Below are 11,473 nucleotides of genomic sequence, written 5' to 3' on the forward strand. Positions count from 1 at the left end.
ATAGCCCCACAGAAAACATTTTTTAAAATACACATTTACACTTTATAATAAAAGTGAAGGAGAAAATAAGACTGATCTTAGAACAGATCAGGTTGAGATAATCACAAAGTGATATGAATGGGTTAATACCCAGTAAGGTCAGTTCACTTTCATAAAAGAAAAACATTCACTGGCACAGACAGCACCAGATTAATACGCAAACCTTTCAGACAAAAGGAAAAAATACACACTGATCCTATAACAGATCAATGCTGACCAATCAAAGAGATTAGAATTATTAGACCAAGTCCATTTTAACAAAATGTCCTCAGAGAGGAAAGCTAGTGTTTGATCAAAGTGATCACTGACACACTTAGTACAGATCATGTCATCACATACCACCAGAAAGTAACATAAAGCTGCACATTTTAATAAATGCTTAATTGCTTAATGTTTGATTTGAGTCATAAAGTCATTAAGAAAGGATTTCCTTTCTTAATGTGAAAGACAGTTTTTCCATATTTCACTTTTTCCCTAGGAAATGTCATTTTTCTCAACAAGAACATTTGAAATTAACATTAAAGTATTTAAACAACCTTCTGTTCACACAGAAGAACAAGTCCTTAAATTTCACTGAATTCAGTTCCAGTAACCTTCGACCAACATGGTCATCTCAGTTTGTCTGGTAACAACTCCAGTCTGTAGGTGTCTACCACGGCCTCCAGAGGGCGCTGTTGACTGGAGTCTTTGCCTTGGTGATGCTGGTGTGGACTGTGGAGCTCAGAGGAGAGAAGTCAGCCTCTGTCAGGTTGTTGTCAGACGAAGACTGCAGCTTGTTGAAGCGGTTGAGCAGTCTTCTCTGGGACTGTGTGTTCATGTCCTCCTTGGACAGGAAGTGTGCCACCTCTTGGACACACAGAGAGTAGCCTTGATTGACAGCTGCTGAGTCCACAGCTTGATTCTGCTGCTTCAGTCGTCTCAGGAAGCAAACTGTCATCTCCAGGATGTCTGCTTTCTCCAGCTTGGAGTCTGGCTGCTGTTTGAGGAACTCTGGACCCAGGAGAGACTTGAGCTGCTCAATGCTGCTGTTGATTCGCTCTCTGCGTAACTTCTCCACCAGAGGCTTTCTGAGCTGCACAGAGAAGAACAAAGTCATTAATAAACTTATTCTGCAGTATAGTGGTGGCATTAAAAAAGAAACCTTCTAATAAGTGATGTTTAAAAGTGTTGAGTCTCAATTTACCTTGTGGGTCAGAGTCAGATGCTCCTGAGAGTTGGTCATTGCTGCAGTGATTGTAGGTGCCATGTCTGGATCTCTGTGCTGTAGAGGTCTCTGTAGAGAGAATCTGATCTGTGCTGGCTTCATCCCTCCTATTTATAGTCCCACATCTCCATATGAATGTGTGGGTCCTGGTCTGACAGGAGTTTCTCACAGTCTCAGCCAATCAGAGAGCCTAAGAAAAGAAAAGGGATTCCTGAACCTCTACATGCTCAGTGGTCAGATTAGTCAGGGACAATAGTTAGATCTCAGGGGAACAGGTGGAGGACTGGAGGGTGATGGAGAGAAACTCACAGAGACTTTGTGTGAATATGGGAAAGTGGTGACCCTGTAGAGGGAGCAGGTCTCCTGCCTGATGCTGGGATCAATGACTTTGACTGAGCACATGCTGATCATCCCATCACACATGTGAAACTAAAGACTCTACATACAGGGTTGTGAAGAGCAAAATTCTCTCTATAAAATACATGTGAGCAAATGTGATTAGAAAATGTATTTATTGTTTAGAAAGTCTCTGGAAAGTGACTAAAACTATATTTAGTATTATGTAATAATCACTCTGCTGTGCTCAGTTTTGCAATGACTGAAAATTATTCAATTTTACTTTAAAACGAAAGCTTTTTGGCAGCTCTGTAAGGCACTGGAAGACAACATCAGATATCAGGGTATTTTTTTTAATAGATATTAATGATTACATTTAGACAAAGTCTTCCTGGTGTCCAGATGTAGCAGGAGTGTGAGTAGAAAGTTTCTCTCAGTTTCCCACACTGAGCCTTTGAATAGGCAATGCACTACAAAAGCAGCTTTTGTGACGGATGCTGGACGTGTGCTGTAAAAGAGACGGTCTGACGTCACCAGACCATCTGGAGGGAAAGAACCTTACTGGCTGACGATGGCGTTTTGTCTGATTTTTAAAATGCTGTACAAAACTACATCAAATGTCGGCATCAGGCTAAACTGGCTTCCACTTTTAGAATTTGCACTTGCAGAAAATGTGTCTACCCAGTCAAAATTAAGTTCCTATATCATCAAATGGATCAGTAATTCACATGTTCACATGAGAGTGGGAGGTTGAGACAGCTGTTTCCTGAAGTGTGCCGAATCCCACTGGACAAGAGGCGGCTGATTGTGTGATTAAGAATACTAATCAACTTGAACTGTGACTGTCCCCTTAAGAGGGTTCCCACACTTTGTCCATTAACTGAAGGTCCCATTAACTGGAGGTTAATGGGCAAAGTGTGCTGAGTTAAAACAGGTATTCCAGTCAGCACATAATTTCTAGCGTTCAATTTTAGTGCACTTTTTTGTTTTCTAAGATAAAGGCCTCTCAAGATTTCATTTAGAAATATATTAAAAAGTTTTTTTTGCAACGTTGCAGACCAGTACAGTAAACATTCACATTCTTGGAGCTTGCAATCCAAACACCAGACTCTAAATGAAGGGTAAAATAGGTCTTAAGTGCACAGAATCAACAGAGGTAAAATTCACATTTCAAAAATGTTCTGAATCATCTCAGTAGTATGAAGACTACATTTTCTGAGACTCGTCAGAAATGTTGGAAAACCTCGGCTTACATTTTGAATTTGAGGTTAGGGGTTATAGTTCAGTGTAATATGTTATGTAACTGACATAAAACAAAAACAATCGTAACATTATCACAACTGTTAATGATGAACTGGTGGATATTGTGTTGACAGAGCTCTACGTTTGCAAAACTGATTTAAAACAGAGCAACACATTTTTGTTTTAGCACTTCAATTCCCTTCTAGCATCTGTCTCCTTGGGGCAGAGGTCTGGATCTATTGTCCCACTGCGGGTCTATCAGTGAGTTTCCTCTGGTTTCCCACAATCTGTCCTGTCACTGGTGGAACAATCACAGTGCGTTTCATTGTGCATCACATTAGCTGTAATGTGTGGCCTGATTTTAGGGAAAGAATTTCACGTTGAAGGTTTCACATTCTAACACTTGACATATGAAAATGATAATGACATAATGAAAATGTCCCCACTTGGTTTGTTGCCTTGTGATTCTGCCAGATGTGAATGCTAATATTTATTACTTTATCCTGTTAGTTATGGGAGAAAAATACTAAAAATGGACCCTTGAAAAAGTGATTCTGAATCATAATAGCATAACAAGGTATAAGAAAAAAAAGTGAATACAAAATCTCATTAGATTACATTCATTTCTTTATTGAAGTGAACTCAGTGAAACATTTTTAAAGCTCCTAATGGAGGCAGATAGTTGTGATGATACATCACTACAATAACTTGGTGACATCTCCAAGGCACAGTGCACTCAAAATGAGTGCACTGTGCACTCCAGTCGTCCAGTCGTCTTTACAAAAGACAAACAATGTGAGATTCCTCATTGTTCAGTTTTACATAAAACATTTCAGATTGAATCTGCACTTTATAACAAAGGCAAATAAGACAAAACTGATCTTGGAACAGATCAAGTTATGAGAATCACTAAGTGATTCATGTACGTTCGTAGGAAGTCAACACATTTTCAGAAAATAAAAGTCACTGGGATTACAGTCCTTGATGTATCAGGTTGATAAGCAAACCTTTTCAACATAAGGATAAAAAATACACATTGATCTGATAACTGATCAATACTGAGTAATCAAAGATATTGAAATTACGTAAATTTAAACAGCATGTCCGCCAAAGGACAATTAAAGATTTCATCAAAATGATGAAGAAGAAGTAGTATACTTCATTTCATCGTGTAACACCACAAAGTAATAAACAGGTTTGCACAGAAGTAAATGCTCATTTGTTTAATGTTTGATATGATTCATGCAACATGCATGACGGAGGTTCTTTCTTAAAATGAAAGATAATGTTACTCTGATTAAATATTTCCACAGGAAATTATGTTTTTTTTCTCAACAAGAAAATTTGAAAAACACAATAAAGTATTTAAACAACCTTCTGTTCACACAGAAGAACAAGTCCTTAAACTTCATAGAGTTTAGTTCCATTCATCTTTGACCAACATGGTCATCTCAGTTTGACTGGGAGTAACTTGAGTCTGTAGGTGTCTACCACGGCCTCCAGAGGGCACTGTTGACTGGACTCTTCTCTTTGGTGATGCTGGTGTGGACTGTGGAGCTCAGAGGAGAGAAGTCAGCCTCTGTCAGGTTGTTATCAGAGGGAGACTGCAGCTTGTTGAAGTGGTTGAGCAGTCTTCTGTGCTGCTGATTCTGCTGCTGCAGCTGTGTCAGGAAGCAAACTGTCATCTCCAGGATGTCTGCTTTCTCCAGCTTGGAGTCTGGCTGCTGTTTGAGGAACTCTGGACCCAGGAGAGACTTGAGCTGCTCAATGCTGCTGTTGATTCGCTCTCTGCGTAACTTCTCCACCAGAGGCTTTCTGAGCTGCACAGAGAAGAACAAAGTCATTAATAAACCTATTCTAGTTGTGCTGTTAGCACAGACAACCTCTCATGAATAAAGTTTAAGTGTTGTTGATTCTCAATTTACCTTGTGGGTCAGAGTCAGATGCTCCTGAGAGTTGGTCATTGCTGCTGTGATTGTAGGCGCCATGTCTGGATCTCTGTGCTGTAGAGGTCTCTGTAGAGAGAATCTGATCTGTGCTGGCTTCATCCCTCCTATTTATAGTCCCACATCTCCATATGAATGTGTGGGTCCTGGTCTGGCAGGAGTTTCTCACAATCTCAGCAAATCAGAGAGCTTGGTGAGACACTGAAAGATGCAACATGCTAAATGCTGTTATTGCTGTGTGGACAATAGTTAGATCTCAGGGGAACAGGTGGAGGACCAGGTCAATGGCTTTGACTGAGCACATGCTCATCAGTCCATCACACACATGTATTAGACCATAGACTCTGCATACAGTTAATGTACAAGACTCACTTATAAATAAAATATCAAATGTAAATAGAAAATCCATGTAAATTAAAAAATGCTTATTAAAATTGTTGGTGGTACAACATCAAAAGCATCACACTTACCCAACATTGTTGCATGTCATGAAATGTTGTACATGACAATAAGTATTAAAGCATATTTCACCAGAAATATCCACACAGATACCTATTTTTCTTACATAGATGTCTTTTGTTGTCGAGACTGTACAGCCATCAACAAGAAGTCACAGCCAAAATTTGTCTTAATTTACAAGGCATGCTTTATTTCATATTTCTGATGCAGAGCTCTTCATGTCCACTATTATGTAGTCTTAGTTTTGAAACGCATGAGCAGGTTTTCATTTTAATGCCACAACATTCCTTCTTAACCTCTGTCTCTCCAGGGCAGAGGTCTTGATCTTTAGTCCCACGGGGCCTCTGTGAGTCACTTTTCCCTGGTTTCCCACACTCTGCCCTTTCACTGCTTTTACTGAAGGATCAATACAAGTGTGTCTCAATTAGCATCACATTAGCTTCAAAGTGTGGCCTTTTGGAAAGAGAAAAGCTGGAAGTAAACAGTTCTCTCTTAGAAGATCTGGAGCTATGTGCTCCAAAATCAAACCTTTTTTTTTTTTTTTATCTCAGAAGCTGCATATAACTGGTACAAGTATGTACTTTTTTAATGAATACCATCTGTATCCCTTGTAACCTAATCAAATATTGTCAACAGTTCTATACAGGAAAGAGACAAACCATTTTTTTTTTTACGTTGATTATCGAAATCAACAACATTTTTTCAAACCCTGGCTTAACACTTAAAAAAGGTAATTTTAAAAAAAGGTTTGTGATTTATTTATTTATTTATTTGTTAAAAAGGGAATGACACACTATACATTACTGTGTATGCTAATGTATTATGTATAATGAAGACATGTAGGTCCAGGCCAATACCTAATGAAAAGGACTGTTATGTAATCTGTTGACCTAACATGTTTTACGTAAAAAAAAAAAAAAAGGCGGTCTTAATTATTGATTAATCACAGTAATTAATTCATCTGTTCAAAGTAAGTTATGAACAACTGAACTACCCTGAAGTTTACTACTCATGTCTGATCGTAAAGCATTTCAGGGACATCAGTAAAAACGCAAAACCACTGTGTCATAGCTAATTAAAATCTCTTTATTACAATCACATGTACATCATCATATTCCAAAAAGCTTGCTGTCGTGAAAAGTACCCTTGCACAGACAGATGGAGGTGGTGTTGCAGGCTGGATGGAGGGATTGTCAGATGGAGTAAAACAAGTGTTGAGTTCCCCAGCAGCAAGCGTCTCCGCTCCAGTGTGCTTTTAATTTCACATCACATGAGGACAGCAGCGCTATTTTGAGCTCTATGTGTCCTTGTGTAACGTAAGCAAAGAGAGTGATGGGGGGGCGGGTGGGAAGAAAAAAAATTCTCTCTTCGTCATCCATTATTCAAACTGTTTGAGTCATAACCGAGAGAGAGGGAAAATGTGGAAATAAACCAGGTGGAGGTTTAATTCCACCTCTTTCCTCTCTGAGGCTCAGTGTTTAAAGTGGTTTAAAACAGTCTGACATTCCTGGGAATCCTTATTATCTCCATCTCCTCCAGAGTCAAATGACAAGATATCAGTTTGACAGCTCCAAGAGGTGCTTCGCTTCACACAACTGGAAGCACAGAGAAACTGCAACCCAAGCCCCATCAAAAGAGAAGAATCCGTCTTTCAGAAACTCCAGAGCTGTCAGATTTAAACTCCGTTGCTGAGGCCTCATAACCCCAGTAAGAGGACAGGACATTTGAGATAGTGCTTACAGTCACTGTGCCGAACTTAGCCTGGTTCCACCTCTGAGTCATTGCCCACATCTCTGATTTGTTCAGTGGTTTAAATATGACTGGTGTTGTGCTGTTTGAATTGGATTTTCTTCCTTGTGGAATAGAACCCCGGAGTTGTGGTGTCTCTTTGGCTTTAAATAGGCCTTTTTTACAGCAGACATTTTGACTTGTCATAGTAGGGAAAGCACTGGCATCAAGCAGAGCCACTTTTAAATGCAGTTAGTAACAACTGCGTTTAACAGTGTCCCAATAAGCCATGACAGTGACAGTTACCCAGAATGCCAGGACCCTGAAACCAAAGTAGCTCAGTGAAATTCAACCATTCCCAATTTCATTATTTATACCTGTGTTTTTCCTACTGTGACATGTCAGTATCTTCCAAAAAAGGCCTATTGTGTTGTATTGCATGGCTAGCTTGTTAGCTAACAGGACATCAGACAGCTTTGGAGTTGTTAAATTAGCCACCCTTGGCATGAGAGACTGCAATACCACTGGTTCAGACTCAGATATCTCAGCAAGTACTGGATGGATTTCCATGAAATTTGGCTCCAATATTCGTGAATTCCCCTATTCATGAATTTTAACCATTTTCAAGACACCCTGACATTTCAGTGATGTCAGGGTGTGATTGAAGCAGGAAAGCAGTTTCCCCCTGCCTCCAGTCTTTGTGCCAATTAAGCTAAACACTAAGCTTTTAAATCAGACAGCTTTTGAGTTGTTGGAAGGCTTTTTCTTTTGCTTACAGTATTTGTGCTAAGCAAGGCTGAACATGTCCTCGGACCCATCTGTGTACTTAATACTGAAATTGATATTTGTCTGAAACATCTCACTCTGGAGAAGACAAACAAGAAGGCTGATCTGAAATGTCATAGTGTTCCTTTAAGAATTAGTGTCAGTGATCCTACTCATAATTTATGGATTCCACATGTAACATTCAGAACAAACTGAACCACTTTCGATGAACTGTGACAATATTGTGAATGTTAAACTTACTAATACTACAATGTTAATCTCTGTGCTGTATATACAGCCTCCATAACACAGCTATAAATCTACAGAATCACATGATAAACCACTGGAGGCGTCTGATGGCATCAACGTGTCCTGTTACTAACTCCAACCTCATCTGCACCTTTCGACAAAATCAATATGTACATGTCATAATGACACAAAACAACAGTAAAATTCAATTTAGCCATTTAAAGAGACAATAATATTCACATTTTGTGTCCACTCTTTGAAAATGGTAAATCAAAGTTTTTCACCAACTTTAAGTAAAGTAGATTTTAAAGATCATAAAAACTGTTCACATTGGTTTTGTAACATCACAAGAAAAATATTGAAATATGTCCAACACAATGACAATAAACTGATTTTTTTTTTCCTCCATAAATCACAATGATAGTTTATAAAGAAAACATCAACACATACTGTCGTTCTATCTACAGTCGTTCCACTGGCCTCGGTCCCTGGTACAGAAAGGTAGGGAAAACGTTAGGTATAAAAAATGATGTGCAAAAAGCTGTTTTCTTAGGTCCCTCTCATGGAAAACAATGCAGAGAAATAATGTAAATATCTACATAACCTTACTCTGACCATTTTAGATTCTAGGATTACTGTGCACTTGTAGTGACTCGTCACTTTTGTGCATCTGATTTAAAATTATTTACTGCATTCGATGGAAACCTGACAGGTAGCGCACACAACACCGTCATTGTCACATTAAAACTAGCTTGAGGTATTATTGCACATTTTCCCAAACTGCAGACCTGGAATCAGTAGATTTCAGATTTACTCAGCACTGTACCTGCTTGTAGTGGAATGTCAACAACGCTGACTTGATCTTTCCTGACTGTACAGAAGCTGCAGCAGTCCGGACTGCCTAACATAAAATTGAGGTGTATCTTCTTTTATCTAAAATTTTCTCCACACAGTCAACGCATCACTCTAAATTTCAGTAAACATGCATAAGCTGTTGTCTGGGTAGGTAGATCTGTAAACATCCTGCCAACAGTAAAGACACCAGCAGGAACAGGGAGCCATGAGCCATGAAGGGCCAAAGAGCTTATGCTGCATTCGTGCCATTGTCAGCAGAACGGAAAGAATGGGGAAAACCACCAGTGATTACTACTGTCTAACACTCACACATTATGGTGCTTTCAGACAGTGAGCTGCTACAGCTGCAAATGCTGCTCAACGGTGTTGGTGTTCTGCATTTCAACTGGGTGGCAGCCTACCTTTGCACCACTACCATGTTTACACTGGAAATAGAAGGAATATGCTGTATTAGTTAAAACTCGGCTGCATGTAAGTACGGTCTGAAAAATAAGGCATGAATGCAGCATAAACTCCACCCCAAACACTACAGCAGCTGATTTTACAGATTAACGATGGGATCAAAACGTTTTGCAAACCTCTGTGGCACATTGTTCCCCATTCATGATCATCACAGTTTGACTATTACACAAGTGAATCAGATTTTTTTTTTTTTTATCATTGAGTTACAAAAGCTCCCACCGATTGATATTTTCATTGTAAACAGAGTTTCTATAAAAAAACCATTCAGGATTTGGTATCAAATCTCCGTTGTCATTGTCTGCATTGCTACAGTTGATGTGTTCTGTGGCCCTGATGTAAAAGTAGTTGTATGTGATCTATTGTTAGTACAAAGCCAGGTATATCACGCAGAACAGTATTGCTCCCCAAAATCTCATGGTCTGTTTGAGGAATTGAGTCCAAACCCAAATTTCTGTAATTTTGTCAAAGATTCTGTGAAGTATGTGTAGCATAAGATGTTGCGTGAAACACATGAAGCAAACACACTCATTTGACCTTGTTCAGTTGTTTGTCATAACAAGCGTCATGCACTGACACACACATTTTGTCAGGAGTGCTGTACAGCGGTGACACACCCACACATAAAGCTATCAGTTGAGGTGATGTACAGCAATGACAGTGAGGTTCCCTCGCTCGCACACATTCATTAAAGGAACAGTCCGACATTTCTGTAAATCCTTTTGTTCTTTGTCTTCCACAGAGTCATAGGAGAAGATGAGGATCACTTTCATCCTCTACAACACTAAAGGACACAGACAGCAGGTTGGATGGCAAACAGTCCAGTTGGTGCTGGAGGGTAGGAACAGTCTGCATGGTAAATAAATACAGTATGGCATCCATACATCAGTCAGACCCTTTGAGACCCATGCAGCTTTTGAGGTGCATAAAGTACAATTTGGGCTTGAGTTTACTTGCACGCCCTTGTGGCAATGCTGATGCCAAAAGTATAATTTACCTAAGATAACGTAAACCATCTTCTCTACTGACTCTGGAAAAGACCAAACCACAAAGTGGATTTACAAAAATGTCATATTCTTATCTTAACATCACACACACTCACACACACAGAGTTACAGTTAGATGTGGTGTCCATGCAGTTAGACAGTGGTGACTGTCAGCAGGGAGCTGGGACACATTATGTCCTCCTGGTTGTCCAACCTGGTCCCATGAGTCAGCAGCTCCTCTACTGTCGTCCAGTCATCCAACAGCTTCCTGTTCTTCAGACGACTCAACTTCTTCTGACTCAGCTCCAGGACTGTGTTGCACCGTCCTTCAGCAAAACCTCCGACACCCCTGCTGTCCTGCACACCTCCGTCACCAAGTGAGGCTCCTCCTCCTGTGATAACCACTCCCCTGTTGACACCATCTCGTATAGTCCCTCCTCTGGCCTGCTGCAGCTGCCTCTGTTCGCGAGCCAACAGGAAGTGTTCCCTCCTCTCTGTTCGACTCCAGTACCGACCCATCAGCATGTCAGTGTTGGTCTCCTCATCAGTACTCATCCCGCTGCGTTCATCCGCCAACTGAGACGCCCGATCTCTCAGGAGCTGGTTCCTGGAGATCCGTGAGGTTGTGTTGGGTTTAGAGCTTGGATTAGGTTTTGGCTGCAGACCAGAACTGGGATTAGGGCTTGAACTTGCATTCATGTGTCCTTTCTTTGCATCCCATCCAGCAGCAGCACCAACGCCTGTGTGGCCCTCTAGAGTGCTGTAGAGTCCTCTGCCTCCTCCGCCACCCTGGGACTGTCTGGTTGCTGGTTTCGGCCAGGTGTCGTTGATGTCTCCGGCCTGAGGAGGGTGAACCAGATTATAGAGGTGCTGCTGCTCTCTGGCTCGGCTCCTCTCCAGCTCCTGCTGCCTCTCCTGCCTCTCTCTTTCCATCTCCTCCTGAATCTGTGCCTCCCTCTCCCTCTCCAGCTCTTTCTCCGTTTGCATTTGCCTTTTTTGCTCCAGTTCTCTCTCAATCTCTCTGTCTCTTTCTGTCAAGATTGGCTGAGCCATCAAGGTTCTTTCTTGGGAGTGCCACCAGTCATGGTGAGTGATCTGGCTGTTGGAGTTGTCATAGCATTGCTCATGGGTGTTGGCAGGCCTCATATGCCCCAGTGTGGCACGGTGTTGCTGGGGCGAGAGTCCCAGGGCTGCTGGGTGGGAAG

At 40.9% G+C, this 11,473-nt stretch overlaps 2 protein-coding genes across 2 annotated transcripts; both read right to left on the minus strand.

Annotated features, from left to right (window-relative positions):
- Window positions 1–688: 688 nt before the first annotated feature.
- LOC121179555 (transcription factor HES-5-like) lies at window positions 689–1,345 on the minus strand. The gene is made up of 2 exons (XM_041034458.1): window positions 1,223–1,345; window positions 689–1,111 (listed from the first exon to the last, which is right to left on the minus strand). The coding sequence occupies exons 1-2, from the start codon at window positions 1,343–1,345 to the stop codon at window positions 689–691; spliced, it is 546 nt and encodes a 181-aa protein (XP_040890392.1).
- Window positions 1,346–4,308: 2,963 nt separating this feature from the next.
- Window positions 4,309–4,824, minus strand: LOC121179554 (transcription factor HES-5-like). The gene is made up of 2 exons (XM_041034457.1): window positions 4,747–4,824; window positions 4,309–4,641 (listed from the first exon to the last, which is right to left on the minus strand). Exons 1-2 carry the CDS (start codon window positions 4,807–4,809, stop codon window positions 4,309–4,311), a joined length of 396 nt encoding a protein of 131 aa, XP_040890391.1. The 5' UTR covers window positions 4,810–4,824.
- Window positions 4,825–11,473: the final 6,649 nt, after the last annotated feature.

The sequence above is a fragment of the Toxotes jaculatrix genome, chromosome 3 (genome assembly GCF_017976425.1).
Source record: "Toxotes jaculatrix isolate fToxJac2 chromosome 3, fToxJac2.pri, whole genome shotgun sequence".
Taxonomy (NCBI): domain Eukaryota; kingdom Metazoa; phylum Chordata; class Actinopteri; family Toxotidae; genus Toxotes; species Toxotes jaculatrix.

What these genes read in the sequence shown, in the direction of transcription:
- LOC121179554 (XM_041034457.1), bottom strand. Translation starts at nt 4,809, where the DNA reads ATGGCGCCTACAATCACAGCAGCAATGACCAACTCTCAGGAGCATCTG. An exon ending in ATCTGACTCTGACCCACAAG is followed by an intron (nt 4,642 to 4,746) that starts GTAAATTGAGAA and finishes TTCTCTGTGCAG; the next exon opens with CTCAGAAAGCCTCTGGTGGA.
- LOC121179555 (XM_041034458.1), bottom strand. Translation starts at nt 1,345, where the DNA reads ATGAAGCCAGCACAGATCAGATTCTCTCTACAGAGACCTCTACAGCAC. An exon ending in ATCTGACTCTGACCCACAAG is followed by an intron (nt 1,112 to 1,222) that starts GTAAATTGAGAC and finishes TTCTCTGTGCAG; the next exon opens with CTCAGAAAGCCTCTGGTGGA.